We start from the raw sequence: 16,761 nt of genomic DNA on the forward strand, positions 1-16,761 counted from the left end.
AAAAAAAGCGAAATTTAATTAAAAAAGCCATGAAATAGTGGAAAATAAAAAAAAAAACATTGCTTTTGCTCGATGCATATATTGAAATACTCTTCGTACAAATAGACTTTATAGCTTAACAAACGAAACAAAATGGACGGAATGTGAGATACTTTACGAAATACAAGCTAAAATACGCAAATCAAACTACATAATATTTAATACACACAACACAAACATACAACTATCTCTAAACCTCCAAGATATAAAGATGATAAAAAAGAAGTCGTCGTAGATGCTGCCATACCTTTCAATTATATGTGCTATATTGAAAAACTATATTATTTTTCAAAATATAATGTAAATATTTTAATAACGTAATATAAGAAATAATTATTTTGCTATAAATATAAAAATACATGTGATTGCGTTGCTCCGTTGCGCCTTTACTATATTTTTCTTAAGACAACAGCAGTAATGTCCGTTTTCACTAAAGGTACATGACTTGTAAGAAATTAATTTTGACGGATTTTAACATGACATTAACATTATATCATAATTCTTGATATTCTCATCAGTACTAAAAAATGTTAAAAACTAGATATATGCTTGTGAATTAAATTTTAGTAAAACGGGCATTAGATACTTATTACATAGATTTCATTGTTTAAATGCATGCTGTTCTTAAATTAAGCTAGACTAAATATAAAAAAGTTCTATTCACTAATTATTTAGGCCTGTGTACCTTAATGTTTAGTAAACATAATTGTAATAATTGTAATGACACAAAAATCTTACAGCTAAGGTTTTTTTATATTTTTTTGGTGGGATGTTAAATTTTGAACATATTAATATTGAAAATGTTTTAATAGGCAATGTTATAATTTCAAGGTTATAAAATCAGCAAAGCCTGTGGTAACAGTTTTGTAAAGAACAAATATAGATCATATCAATGGAATGATTTACAATATTGCTCAGTGCTAGAATAGCTTGGTGCTAAACCATCTCCTTTTTTGATAGAGCAAACTGTCTACATATCTGCAATATCTTGCATTTAAAATTCAATGCAACCATGGTATAAAACGTACATCTATTCCTTAATACTATGTCTAAAGCTGTGATAACTTTGTGATGACCGTACATTAAATTCGATAAAAAAAAATCTTAAAAAAATATCAAAATTCCTTATAAGTAGCTATTGCTTTTATTCTATTATTATTATCCTTATACATTATTTATTGTAATTGTTTTTACTGTACAAAAACAATTTCTTGTCTCTGATTTTTGAGACGAGAGGGAGAAAATATTTCAGCACAAATTATCTTAGTAAACAAACGACATAAAAAGTAGGCAGTTGAAATGTAATACAATAAAACAAAGGCAAGTCTTCTTAAATAAACTGCTGATTTTGACAATACATGAAATTTGTAGATCGATACATAAAAATCGAGAATTCTAACTTGTGCATGGTGATGAGAATCTACATCGTACAAATTGTTTAAATATCTAAATGACGTTTAAATTTTAATTAGAGGTATATTATTTTTGTAAGCTATAAGGCTGCTATTACGAACAAATTTAGCTGGGAAGACCATGGTTGCTTAAAATAAATCCTAATGCTTATAAAGGTTAATAAATCCAGCTGACAGGCACCCACTGGTGGTCTGTGGACAGCGAGTGGAGAGCGTCCATTATTTTAGAGTAAGTGGTGTCATTATTGTTATTGATTAACACAAGATCGATGTACTTCTCATATGTTCTCTGGATGCGAGCGCTGTCCTCTAGCGTTTGCTTCATATCTTCCTCCTGTATTACAAACATACATATAAAGATTAAAACTATACTACATATCTACCAGTTTTTAGACTGGACATTTACATCAAGATATCAAAAGTGTTGATTGGATTTTTTTACTGCAATAGAATTTTTCTTCAAAACAGCTTGTCTATACTGAAATTTTCCACATTGAGACGAAGACTGTATATATAGAGATTTAGTTAGACGACATTTCTTACTAATATTATACATGTAAAATTTATACAGATGGGTATTTGTTACTACGTATCTATAGAACAGATTAATGGATCTGGCTATTTGGCATAGATGTAGAGCATAGTCTGTAAAACATATAGACTACTAATTGTTTTTTTAATTCTATGCGGACGTAGTTGCCGGTGACAGCTATGTAACCTTATTTTAAAACATAACATTATAAAATACAAATGAATTTAAGTGTGTTACCTCGTATAGCGATGCGAGAGACTCGAGCGTGCGCGCGCGCCGCGAGCTGTAGCGGATGGAGCTCTGCCTGTCGAACTACAGCGCACATGCACACAATCAACATGCATATACTATCTTTTACAAATCACAATAAACACTAAAATACTAACTCATCTATGAAAGTTACTCTATGTCATACATAACTTTAAATTTTTTCACAAACTAAACAGTGTTTGACCACAATTCCACCTAAACTGAGTGAAGACGCGGTCAAAGGATGGCATGCGCTAGCTTTTTAGCATGAGGATTGGGTATATTTGTAGTATTGCCACCTTATGAAATAAAAGAATTATGTTGGATACTGACTAAAATTTTGACCTCTAGTGTACAGATATAGTCTTAATACATTTCAAGACAAATAACACTAGAAACTTACAAATAATAACGACTAATTAAGAATAAAAACAGCTACATTCAACAACATAACAACATATGCACATATCATATGTAATTTTAACAGAATGTTGAATAATCTAAGGTAGTTGAGAAATTAAGGAGTATAAGTTTAGCAGGGTATAGGCATGTTATCAGGAAGGATGAATCGCATGTAATAAAAAGGACGTTAGTTATGAATGTGGAGGGAAAAAAGAGGTAGACATAGAAAGAGATGGATGGATTTTGTGAAAGGTGACATGATCAAGAAGGGAGTGATGACTGAGATGATGGATTATTAGTTATTTGGAAGACGAAAAGCCGGTGCTCCGACCTTACGGGGATAGGATAAGGTAGGGGAGATGAATGTTGAATCTACATGTGTACGCAGTAGTATGTCTGTCGGTGTCTGCTGACCGTGAGGTTCCTGTTGGAGGCGTATGTGAGGTTGCGCAGCTGGTCGATGCCGGGCGCGCCGACCAGCACCACGTACGGCAGGAACTCGCTGCTGTTGTGCAGCAGCTTCAGCGACGCCGGCGCGCAGTCCAGCACGCACATCTTACCTGTAAACACATCATTTACATAAATTTCTTCGGTGAATAGTAAAACGGGAATAAAATTTGTTATGCGAAAATCAAAGACATTTAAGAAATATATAGACTAGACATAATGAACATCATTTTTTCACTGGTAACATCTTTGCAATGTTAGTTGTCAAGTTTACTGCCACCTCATGTCCTTGTATTGTCAATTTTACAAAATTATAATAAGCTCCATCTTTTGTTATAAATAAATTAAATAGTGTAACAAAATAAAATTTAAACATGTAATATTATTTCACTAGTAATAGATAGCGGTAGTGAGCATTACATAAAAAATGTCTCAAGTGAAGTGTCAACTACGCTTCCTCTATATACTTTTTTAATATCTGGCGAAAATCTAAAACTATCTGGGAAATAGTAGCTGGACTTTAAATGTCGACTTAATATGAGAAATTCCCATTCTATACAAATACTAAGACTTTGAACAAGAACACTTAAATGGTGTTGATATAAATGAAATAGAATTAGTAGACTTACCCTCTTTGATGACGGCTCGTATGGAGTCCAGGTGTGTACCGTAGATGTGTCCGTTGTGCTCGCCGTACTCCAGGAAGCGGCCGGCGTGCGCGTCGCGCTCCATCTCCTCGCGCGACACGAACCAGTACGACAGACCGTTCTCCTCCAACGGACGCGGCGGACGAGACGTATCTGCATATAGACAAACAACGCTTTACATTCCAAAGTTTGAATCTAAACGAGGTTTAGGCAGAGGGCAATCTGCACTCCACCTCAAGCACGGTATAGGGTGGTAGGTCATAGGGTGACTAGGCCTATGTTATTATTTAGAGTAGGCTCCGAGCCGCTCAGCGGGGACGTATAATGAGCTAGTGATGATAAAAATAATAATAAAATCATACATATTTTACAAGTAGAGTTCTGGTGCTGGGACATTCTTGTAAGTAAGTTATTTACTTGTGACAGAATGACTCGTTTTTCCATAGCATACATTACATTTTGCTTATATCTAACAGTTATACATTTTAAAGATTTTTTTTTATAATTATTAGTGCGTTTCTTTGATGCATCTCATGCGTTTCATGATGATGAATAAATAACTGAAAACCACTCACGCGGTACAACAGCACCAAATCTGTCAGGATGTTCGTGTATCATGCGGTTCTTGAGCGTGCGGCGGCCCACGCCCTTGGTGCCGACGAGCGCCAGCACGCGGCGCAGGAAGGGCGGCGTGCGCGCCACCTCCTCGTACAGCGACAGCTCCGCGCCCTCCAGCTGCACGCTGGACCGGGACTCGTACACAAACTTCTTTTTCTTCTTCGATATCTGTTAAAATATGTGAAATGCACAAACATTTGGTATCACTAGTATCGGTTCATAATGTGCGCAAATATTTAGTAAAACATAAAAAATTGGCACTTAATTTTACTTATATTATAAATGCGAATGTCTGGATGTATGGATGTTTGTTAGAAGGCATCACCAGAATTAATGGATCTTGATAAAATTAGGCATAGATAATAGACTGGAAGAAAACATAGGCTACTTACTATGTTTTTTCTTTAATTATGTGCGGATGAAGTCACGGGTAAAAGCTAGTCAAATATATTTTTTTAGGATTCCAGTAACTTCAGTACATGTACATTATCAATAATATTTGGAAAAATTTAATACATCAAGAATGGTTTATTAATAATTAGAAAAGTATAAAATAATAATTATTACTATAATTAGTCCAAATTGAGAAGTAAGATAAACAAACATAAAAATGAATTACCCGCGCACCACAGATGCTTATTTTGTGTACAAAGTCTGCTTCAGGCGGCACATACGCCTTCCGTCTCTCTTCCAACTCAGGGGAAGGAATGAGACCCACTACCTCTGTGTTCTCAACATGACTCGCTTGCCACCAATTTGGGTCTTTTCTATCTGAAACCTTGATACATTGAAGTTTAAATAAAAGGAAGTTAGTAAAATATTAATATTAATTACCATTAACAATAAAAATCTGATATGAAAATAGTCAAATTTACCTGTAAAATATCTCCTTTGTTGAATGGCAATCCAATTTCCTTACATGGAAGTAACGTGTCGTCTTTTGGATCATAATCAAAGAGGGCTCTCATATAACACTGAAAATATAAAATTTTTGTATATAATTATCAAAGTTATGCTACCATGAAACAGACCACTAAATGTGATTATTAAAACTAAAGATACTTACGCTAAGCTTATTTGATAATTGTCCACTTTTCTCTTTTAGATTCGGTCCCACTTTTAAGGTGACTCTATCATTGGGCTTGGACACTGCTTCTTTAAGCTGGTCCTCGGAGTCAATATGTACACCATCTACTTCCAGAAGTACATCTCCTACAGAAAGTAGTGCTTGTTTAGCCGCAGCACTACCCGCTAATATTCTGGCTACTATAAGTTGCCCATGTTCATCTGTTGTAACCTGAAATAAAAAGAGCTTTTTATAAAATATAGCTCCCTTCAAAATATGTGTCTTTTTATCTCTACTAGTCAAAATATCATATTAAAATTCAAGACAGCCAAACATAAAAATATCTAGGCCTCTTCTTAAATAATACAATACACTCTTTAACATAGCATTTGTTTCTCTCAGTTAAATTGCTCATCAATTACTTAATTGTCTATTCAATTGAGGCAATAATTGTGAAGTGGCAATGGCTTTCGTAATAAATTAGTGGACCAATTTAAATACTGGCGAACCATAAAAGTTGGTTCTTTGATGTATTTTAGTTATTACAATGATTTTAGAAATCAATTTAAATTCACATAACCTATTCATTTTTGTAAATACTCATTACTCTTATTTAGCAAAAAGAAGGGATATGAAAATAAATACAGAAAAACAAAACAAAGATTTACATCAATAAATTGTTCATGACAAGTCAATGCATGTTTAATTCCTAAAAAGCAATTAAAAAATACTAACAGGCTTCACAACTTACAGTTAGTCCTAGAGGCTGACCGGGCACTTTTCTTAATCCTACTACTTTAATAGTTTCCACAGGCATGTCTCCGTTTAAGTCAAGATCAAGTCCTTTATCAGTGTTGTCCGTTGTTTCACTGTTTTTGTCCTTCTCAGTTGCTTTCTCATCTATGCCTGAGCCTCTATCCAGCCAAATTGCTCCAATTTGATCATGAGCATCTATAAGAGCCTGAAAATAGACAATAAATAAATATTTAGAATCTACGATGCAATATGTTTTTTTTGTCACCAAGCCTTTGTTACGAAAACAATGGTTGCCAACTCGATTTATTTAGGAGAAATGTTTTGGGTACTCAGTTACCGTGACATTATAGGCAGATATTTTTAAAGTAATAAACAGGGATTGAAATTTCTAAATCTTTAAGACTGTTTCTAAACACATACATACCTTAAAATGCACTCGTGATAGCAATATAGCGAGTTCTGCTTGCTCAATAGTTCGTATGTTATTGCCTCGATATTCACTCAACGAACGTATTATGTTTACGTTATCCAAGGAGACGGGTTTTATTATTAAGTCCTCCTCAGAATCTACGGACTGTAAAATAAATTCGTCGTCTTAATAATTCAATACAGAATGTTGATACCAATAACAAAAACTGGCTTTAGGCGTGGCACTTGTTTATATCATTTATTGAATTAAAAATGATATAATAAAACAAATACACAACACTTTCATACATAATTCCGCATATGGCCTTAATTACTTACGTGATACCAGTAACAATTTGATTATATTTAAATTTTTTAAACAAAAATGTTTAATAATTAAAAAGGAATGAACACACCCATCCTACTCGATTTCACATTAACGGTTTTCCTATTGGTTAAAAAGTCATAAGAATTTTTGGTTTGTCATTCAATATTAGACATTAACTTTGTAGCTTAAGATCGATTGTCCATTACCACATTGAAAACCTGTATTACGTCAGGAGTGGTTGGCAGTTGCTGTCAAAGTAGCTTTCAAAAAGGTACAGATAAAGTAACAACGTTGTAGAATATACAAGCATGGAATCAGTGTAAAAAAACAAATTAAAATCATTAATTTTCTTTTTTCTCTTTTAAGTAATAGATGAAATCAACGAGATGCGGCAAAGTATGAAGTGATACCATGCTATAGAATATATAAATGAGTGTAAAAAATTGTCGTAAACGAACAGAGACGGCATTGCCTGCCGCGGCACAGGGGCCTGTGGTAAACCACGGAACATAAAACACTTTCCAGTGTGATCTTGTCCCTTCTTTGTTTTTAGTTTTTGTCACCTCTTTTTAATTTCAATTGCATTTCATGACCTAGGAGCAGTTAGTACTATAAGTATTAAATATTCATGTCGCTTTTGTCAAAGATAGACGACGATGATAAATTATATATACTTTTGTAGATACTGAATAGCAGACCATTATGGGATTTTTTTAGTTGTCGTATGTTACAACTTGGGTTTTATATTTTAATAAGATTCCTTATCCTACTTAGGTATTACTAATGTTCTAATGCATACATATAAGGGTATAGTATTAGGTATATCACGAATGATTTATTGACATAATGTTTATACACATACAAATTTATCGCAAGTCGTTTATTCGTGGAATTACAAAGTTAGCGAATATGTCATCCTGTTCTGCGTTTAAAAGTAAAACGACTACTCACATATTTTCTCCCAAAATCAGGACTTTCGATAATGCTTTTGAGAAAAATGTCTTCGTGGTTAGATAAATCTTCTTCAGGCTTTTCTTCTTGTTTCTCTGTAAGATATACATGAATTGTTAAAATCTCAATAAAAACAGTGCAATAAGGAAATTAACAAGTCACACTGCAGTTTTATGAGATTCTTTACTTTTAGAAACATTCTTAAAATAAACATTAAGAATCAAATAAGAACTTTAATTTACTGTAACAATTTCATTTATTTAAATCATTTCAATGGCAAAATAAAAATATTAAGTAAATCGTCTGAAATATAAATTTTCCTTCTGGGAAGGTTTGAATTTATCGTACGTGCTCAATGACGCGCTATAAATATGTCTAGTGGTACTCGTTAGGTGGCGGCGGGTGTTAAGTGATGCATTACACATAAAAAAGACAAAAAATATGTGTATAAAATACCTGGGCAAGAAAAGTTAAAATGGCTTTGAAAGCAATAGGTCTGGCGACTTTCCTGTATATTTTCTGGCTTGACCACGGCGTCGCCAAGGAGAACCCTTTATAAAAAATATGCTAGCCTCCCTCGATCATTAGCTAGCGACGCTCTTGACTTTTACAATTAATCATTACATAATTAAGTAAGCAAGTTTCTACATTTAGTATATAAAATAAATTACTGTGATACATGTAACGTTATGGTCAAATATCACGAGATATTTCACGTTAGTTTCATGACAGTTAAATTAAAATAGTTACTTTTAATAATAGTAACCGACACAAAAGGTTCGCTAAATGCCATTTGACGATTCTTTATTCCTTATAGAGTTCAACGGATTGCGCAACAACAATGAATGACATGAATTTATACCTTCCGAATATTTTATACAGGCAAAAGCGTACAATTCAATCGATGTCATCGGTTAAAGGCATTTTTTATAATATTCAATTTAAAGTACCGTAAATAGTATTTACTAAATATTGTGGTGAAAATTAATATTTTTTATTTATATCTTTATTCACATATTTTTTGTTCAAATGAAATTACCTAACTTAATAGTTTATACGTACCAATATCGAAAACATCTAACATCTACCTGTATGACACCTCGTAAAAACTTTTGCTTATTAACGTGTGAAAAACAAACAGGGTACATTCTAAATTAAATAAAAGAAAATGTTTCTTCCAATAATCAATAGCGAATCATCTGTTAAAAGTCAAAAACACAGTGATTCATAACATAAACGATGTTTTCACGCACGCAATATCCTGCAGCTATAACCGTTGCGACTGCGACCGACTGCGGCATTCCGAATATCGAATTTTACGATATTTCAAATAATACGTCGAAAGCGTCCACGAACATTGTAATGCTTACCGGTCTTTACTATTTGAGGTTAGGATCGCTGTAGTTCGAATATTGTCAAAGTACTCACCGTCGTCAGGCGGCTTGTTCCCGAAGGCGAAATCCCGGAAGCCGCGGAGGCTGACGGTGTAGCGACCGTTCCTGCGGACCATCATGAGTAATGTTCTTTACACAACACGGAGTACTAGAGTATTCAGCACGGATAAGGTTTGCGTGGCATGTGTGCCGGAGCGCGGGCCGTGTGGGACGTGCGCCGTGGCTGCGCGGCGACGGCGACGACGGCGACGCGTCACGCGCACGCCGTCAGCTGAGCGCGCCGCGTCACGCCGCCCGCCGCCGCCGCCGCCCGCCCTTCGCGCCTGCGCATAGCGCAGATCCCATTCCGAAATCACGTCACTTATAGTGAAGCTACCTGGACTTTGTCACAGTAACTGTCGATATTTGTTACCATTTGTCACCAAAAGATTGGAAAAAAATAGATACTTTAACTTTGCTAACTAAATTATGCCTGATATTTGAATCCGTATAGTTAATAGAAATTTAGCAAATACAACTGCCTGTCATAGGTAAAACACATCATAATAATGATTTTGTTAATCTGGGTTTACTAAAGAATTCTACCGAAGTTTAAATGCCCAAAGTATTCATATTATATTTATTAATGATTCGTGGTATTACTAATTCAATATGTCAACCTAAAATCATTAATGTATCGATATTAATGCTAGCCATCTCTTCAATGAGCCGCCCGCCCCAGCGCCGCCGATGTTATTACGTGATTTCGCAACCAAAGCTCGTTCAACTTTCTTGTTTTCTCATTTGCCTCACTCACACTTGTGCGAAATGCGCGACGCGACGTGTGTGGTATGACGACAAACTTGGAAAATCGATTTCATTCTTACTATATTCATCTGAACTTCAGATACATTTTAAAGAAGCAATTTAGTAGAGTATGTATAATGTGAAAAAACTAAAGTTATTATTTATACCGACTTCAGATAAATTGGGATCAGTCTAAATAAAAATAAAACGCATAAAACGTTATGATGCGTCTATAAAATATGCGCAGCACTTATTGTAAATATGATGTAGAGTGTAAAATAAGAGTTAAAAATATAATCTATTTGCAAGTGTAAGAAAGAATATAGGATATATAATTTTAACACGAGTTCGTAATTTAAATAAATTATCTTAACTAAAGTAAAATAAAATTATTAACAAAGGTCTTTTAATTTCATGATGTCTGTGGAAGACAATGATGATTCCATATTATATGATTCGTTGGTTTATTCACAAAAAAAAAACAGTAAAATAAGTACCAAAATTATTGCTTGTTTCTAATTAGCCAGCGACATATGCCAAAATATTACGGTTTTCATGTCCGCAATGCAATGTTGCAAAGATTAAATTGTTGTGTATGTATTTTAGTACTGCTAAATATATTTCATCATAAATAGATTACGTGGGTTAATTTTATAATCATATTTTCCCAGAATATGTTCAATAGATTGATTAAATAGAATATGTGATCATAAGATTGTTTAAGAATGGTTAGAAATAATAAATAAACCATCATCTTGGGGTAAGTAAAAAAAATACTATGGACAAGTACCATAAACATAATGAGATTGAAACTTTAGTGTGGCTTGCAATAAGCTGCTAGCGCACTATTACGTCTTATTACGTATTAATGTAAGATATCGTGTTATGCGCAGAGTCTAGTATTAAATTGCGAACCGCCAAAAAGTTTGGACGGCACTGTATACGAAGATCTCGTGATATTATATCTATTTGTTTTCGTTATGATAAAATGTAACCTTATTTGTCTTTGTGATTTAAACGTTGGGGTCAAGGGTGATCTTCGTCATTACATGTTGTTATTCGATTGTCACGTTTGTAATTTTTTAAGTAAACTTGTCACGACTTATTTGTGCCATAACTTCGAACGCATTTTTACTGTATACTGCACTATTGATCTTATATCGATAAATTGTATCTTAGTACAATATGTACGTTATTTGACCATATGATATTTAAGATCTCACTGTGCAACACAATAAAGCTAATGTGCTTCATTATTGACAGAGTTTTGTGTTTTAGCTAGATGATATCATAAATGCTTGAAGACTTTATTGTTATGGAAGAGAACTTTATCTTGGTAGCGGCATTTGCCGTCACCTTACTACGAACCAACTGTTTATTAACCTTCTACCGCACGGGAAAGTAGCGGTCATCATCTGCACAGTGCACAGTGCGTTTGGATACACGGATTAGATAATGCAGTTGGTGTTAACATGCTGTCGGACCACTGCACAATGAAGCTCTCAGAAATAACTATTATGTAGTCAGTTTATGGTCGCATAAGCGTCTTGTTGGCATTTATTTAATGCAAAACACAAATAATTAACAAACAGCAGTGCTTTTTATATTTTTTGAATATACAGAAAGTGTTGCTATTAATTCAAAACGGCCTAACAAAGCATAAAGCTTGTAGTCAATCTGTTGTTATTCTTAAAGCGAATAAAAGTCTATAGAGAAAACGTAACGTAATTAACGATGTGTTCAACAATCAAATTCATGTACACAATTATAATTTCTCTTATACATTATGTACTTTGAATCTATACGTTGAACTCTCGATAAAGGAAGTTAATTATGTGGCACAAGTGACGCGTGCCTCAGACGATCAGCATATCACCACTACGTTATTTGCCAACGCCAGGCCTTGACTCCGCCGAAGATAAAAGCGATTATATTTGACAAATAAACAAAAGCTCACGTTTATTCTTATCTTAGACGTAGCTCAATCCAATTCCTTATTTGTTATTTATCAAACTTATATAGTAGATTAATTGTGGAGGATTAATAGTAGATTGCGGTTTCCTTAATTGCATATACTCTTGTGATTGTTTTGATTTTTTTCTCATCAATGTTTATATTAATGTATGAAGTATTTTATAGTGGTATAAACACGTTACATTCATAAACAAATCATAAAGATGGGACATTTTGACACAGACATATAAGTAATTGATTACCTATAGTTATTTTATTCTAGCCCATATTAAAATTGTTTGATTAGCGATGAAGTCATCGTAATTATTTTCGGCAGTTTAAGTCTCAAACAGCAAATCCTTTCATGATAAGTGTACAGACTTTTATCACGTACAGCAATATTCTTACAAGTGTTTACTCATAAATAAGAAAATCCGTAATTAACTGTAATCTCAATTTTTATGTAACGAGTAAAGTTGGAGCTGGTCATTAAAAATATGATCGTGCAACCTGGACGACAGTTCAACTTTCATTGCATAAATGCTAAACGGAGCTAGTAACGAAGATAAAATTCTCTTGTTTCTCTAATCATAGTAGCCACTTTCCATAGTGTTGAATATGTTCACGGCGATGTAGCGATCTGGAGTATCTCTTGCACTTACCTATATCTTGATCTTTTGCGCCTTCTTTGCGATTGTATGTGTACTTAATATTGTTGTATAACCTTAGAACGAGTCGTTGTCATTTACAGCTCTTGTCTTTTTGGATGGATCCGCTATCAGTCGTACGTCACAGTAAATATCAAATATAGACATGTTACTATTGAGTTCCCACTGGGCGCGTGCTCGTCCGTGATAACGGGGGTCACGGGTTACTCTTATATATGAGGGGCTGGCCGGCTCTTATCGCAGTCACTCCGGCCTGGCCTACATGAGCCGTCGTTGTTTCTTGCACACACTCAAAATAAAGTAAATTGTTCGAAATGCCGTGGACTAGCACCAACAGGTACAATAAATATCTAAGCTTTCATCGCAGCTTTTTAAATTATGGCGATTTTCTCCGCACAAGTCTATTTTTTATGTCTACGCTTTCGTACTAATTTTATTGTTTTTAATATAGAATCTATGCGAAACCCTCCAACACGAGTGGAGGCGAGGGAGTCGCGATCGTCGCGGCCCCTAGCAGTGCTCGCGCCGCGCCTACGGCCGCCGCAGACACCGGTGGCCGGTTCGAACTCAGCGACCACGGCTACGGAAAAAGCTGCGTTAAGCTCCTACACGTGTACCGTGACGGCGAGTACCATGCCATTCGGGAGTACGACGTGTCTACTGAGTTGAAGCTGACCAGCGAATCGCCATACGTGATCGGTGACAACAAAGACGTGGTCGCCACAGACTCGCAGAAGAACACCGTCTATTTGCTGGCGAAAAAACACGGTGTAAAGACGCCCGAAGAGTTTGGCGCAGTGGTTGTGAACCATTTCCTGTACACGTATAAGCAGGTCGGCGAAGCGAAGTGTCGTGTGGTCGAGTACCCGTGGGAGCGGCTGCAGGCGGGCGCGCCGCATAATCATGCATTTATCTTCTCACCCGCAGCCACGAGGTGGTGTGAAGTTTCTCAAGTTAGACACGGTGAGCAAATCTTAAAACAAATGGGTTTTTGAAAACATATTCATACTTTTTAGAAGCCGAACATTTTCCTTATAATAAAAAAAAATGGTAAAACAATATTCCCCATTAATTTCCAGATTGGAATTGGTGAAGTCAAGTGGCAAATATAAAAGCATTTTTCCCTAAAGTTATGTTAAGTAAATACGTTTTTACTAATACATTAAGATAGTTGTTTTTTAATATTTTTTCTTTACAGACGCAGTAGTTGTTAAATCAGGGCTGAGCGGATTAAGAGTGTTGAAAACGACACAATCCGCTTTCGTAGATTTCGTTCAAGACGAGTACACAACCCTTGCGGATGCTGCTGAAAGAATATTCAGGTATTTTATTTTAAAAGTGATGAAATTACTTTTTAAAACCCTTTTCCAAAAATAATTAGACCAGATAATTTATTTCAAAAACCTTTATTTTTTTGCTATAGAATCCTAAATCCAATAAAACCTTTTAAGTGATAGACTGAATTAACTATAAATTAATAAAATTAAATAAGGTTATCAAATACTAGAAAACTTTAAACACTAATAGACTTTTATACATCTGTTATCTAATACCCCGGAAAAATGAAAGTCACCTACGCCTTTGGCTGATAATAACAAAATAAGATAAATATTGCATATGTGATTCGTTAGAATATGTTGTATTTTATGTTTAGTACGGTGGTGGAGGCTGAATGGACGTACGACAGTATGCGGACAGCAGACTTCGATAACGCATGGCTGACGGTGAAGGACGCCATCTTGGAGAAGTTCGCCGGCCCGCCCGACACCGGCGTCTACTCCCCCTCCGTCCAGCACACCTTGTACCAAGCTGAAAAGATGGTCTTAGAAAAAGTGTCAGAGGTTAGTACTTCAAAGCTACCTTCCTTATTATCAGCAGTTACACATAATATACGTTCCCACCGAGAGATTAGCTCACTCTAGAGATATGGTTAGGCCTTAATAGATCACACTGGTCATGTGCAAATTAGATGACTTTTGAATTTCTTCTCAGATTGGTACAGTTTCCACACCATCTTTACTCATCTCTTTTTGTTATGTTGCCTTTAACTTTGCTTGTTTTATAATATTTTGGTCTTTTAGGAAATATCTATTTAAAAACAAACGCGAAGAGATAATACACGATTAGGGTTTATGAACTTCATACAAAGTGTTGAATATAATAATAGTAATTAAAACAGTTTGTCCCAACGTTTAAAAACATGTTTATCTCGTGGAGCGAGTGATATAAGCATCATGATATTTTCGGGTGTTACTTGTCCTTAATTAGCTCTGTTTGTTTACTAATCAAGTGGTCATGTGCCGGGGCTATCTCAATGAAATGTTATTGTACCTAGTGAAATAACAATACATAATATATCAGTATATAGGACGACCGCGTGCAGCGATAAGTTATTATAAGGATCGCTACTGTTTATATCACAATTATTTGTTGAACGTGTGCTTATTTCAAGCGATAATTGTCTTAACTATTAACTATTGATTGTGTTTGGAGACAAGATTCACATCACGTCAGCCAACTTATCAAATCTATAATATTCGGCCTATAACACCAAAACAATGTTAGTTTCTATAAATAACAATCTGATAGTTAGAATTGATCTGTTATCATAAATGACTGAATTATTAGTAATAACTGAATTATTTTGTTTTCAGATTTCGTGGATTAAGATGACGATGCCGAACAAACATTATTTAAATATAGACATGTCCAAATTCCCCGCCAATGTAACGAAAGGAGACCCGAGGCATCACATCTACCAACCCATAGATAAGCCAGCGGGACTAATCTACGCACAGCTACGCCGTAGACCAAAGAGCCACTTGTGATGTAGCTTAAGGTTACGTTTCGTAGCATTGTCTGCAACGTTAAAATAAGGCTATTTTAGTGAATCGTTATACAGATATTTTGCTACTAAGTTACTAAAAAATCTTGGATCTAAATTGTAAATTTTATTTTAATTGAAAATGGAAGTTTAGTAGTCGAGTATTTTGCTTACATTATTAGTACGTAGTGGAGTTTTATTAGCGACTTTTTTTGACCTAACAATATTGTTTTGTAATTTGTCGATGTTTTCAATATATTTGTAATCTCAACAATGTAACCATGATCATTAATATTAGTCTTATTCTTTAAACTTTAGTATTTTAAAAACACATTCCGTGTGATTTAGTTCAAATTAGTTTAATGTGTGTATTTTATAAGAATTTTCAATACAAATACATTTGATAGGTTATGTTATGAAATATAAGCGCTCCAATTCTCAATAAAGTAATCAAAATCTAGTCAACTTAAGAGAGTGAGGCGCCACATCTTTTTTGGTATCAAATCTGAATTATATTCTGTATTGGTTTAACGTAAATATGTCATGTTAATACTTTACTCATCATCATCTCCCCTGCCTTATCCTACTCCCGTAGGGTCGGCGCACCGGGTTTTCGTCCTCCAAAGCATTCTATCATCCGTCATCTCAGTCATCACTCCCTTCTTGATCATGTCACCTTTCACGCAATCCATCCATCTCTTTCTAGGTCTACCTCTACCGATGTACCCCTCCACATTCATAACTAATATCCTTCTTGTCACATGCGATTCATCCCTTCTCATAACATGCCCATACCACTCTAACCTTTTACTCCTTATTTTCTCAACCACTGGGGCTACTCTCAAACTTCCTGTTAATACTTTACTCATTATTGTTAATATTTAAGCTGTTAATACAAAAATCCAAATGATATTTTAATTGTATATAAGAATGGGATATAATTGAATTCTGTAAAATATTGTTGAATCTAATATAAAAAATAACTAATAAATAAGAATCGTATTAAAGTGTGTTTCATTTTATTAATAAGTACAATATTCTTTTAGAAAGTGATTTGTAAGAAACATTTGAAATTTAGTCTTATTTTGGTAGATATACTTGTAAATATCAAAAATCCAGGAATAGTTAAATAAAAAAGTTATTTAAACAAAACATTTCCTTATTTATTTCATTTCAATATATCACTTACTACAACTATTATACAATTTTTGTAATTGTATATTTCAATTTTTTTGACATAATCATATACTTAGTAAAAAAAATATTTGTTGTAATAAATAT

General features: G+C 34.4%; 2 protein-coding genes across 2 annotated transcripts; one reads left to right on the forward strand and one right to left on the reverse strand.

Moving 5' to 3' along the window:
• Positions 1-59: 59 nt before the first annotated feature.
• On the reverse strand, positions 60-9,383 carry LOC106099611 (MAGUK p55 subfamily member 6). Its single transcript, XM_013278200.1, has 12 exons — positions 9,284-9,383; positions 7,856-7,950; positions 6,593-6,742; positions 6,164-6,373; positions 5,413-5,643; positions 5,222-5,320; positions 4,966-5,124; positions 4,304-4,514; positions 3,711-3,881; positions 3,049-3,194; positions 2,221-2,295; positions 60-1,785 (listed from the first exon to the last, which is right to left on the reverse strand). Exons 1-12 carry the CDS (start codon positions 9,366-9,368, stop codon positions 1,609-1,611), a joined length of 1,809 nt encoding a protein of 602 aa, XP_013133654.1. The 5' UTR covers positions 9,369-9,383; the 3' UTR covers positions 60-1,608.
• Positions 9,384-12,883: 3,500 nt separating this feature from the next.
• Positions 12,884-16,033, forward strand: LOC106099909 (uricase). The gene is made up of 5 exons (XM_013278599.1): positions 12,884-12,993; positions 13,108-13,619; positions 13,855-13,978; positions 14,311-14,497; positions 15,311-16,033. The coding sequence occupies exons 1-5, from the start codon at positions 12,971-12,973 to the stop codon at positions 15,482-15,484; spliced, it is 1,020 nt and encodes a 339-aa protein (XP_013134053.1). The 5' UTR covers positions 12,884-12,970; the 3' UTR covers positions 15,485-16,033.
• Positions 16,034-16,761: the final 728 nt, after the last annotated feature.

The sequence above is a fragment of the Papilio polytes genome, unplaced genomic scaffold (assembly GCF_000836215.1).
Source record: "Papilio polytes unplaced genomic scaffold, Ppol_1.0 DF824102.1, whole genome shotgun sequence".
In the NCBI taxonomy this organism is placed as follows: domain Eukaryota; kingdom Metazoa; phylum Arthropoda; class Insecta; order Lepidoptera; family Papilionidae; genus Papilio; species Papilio polytes.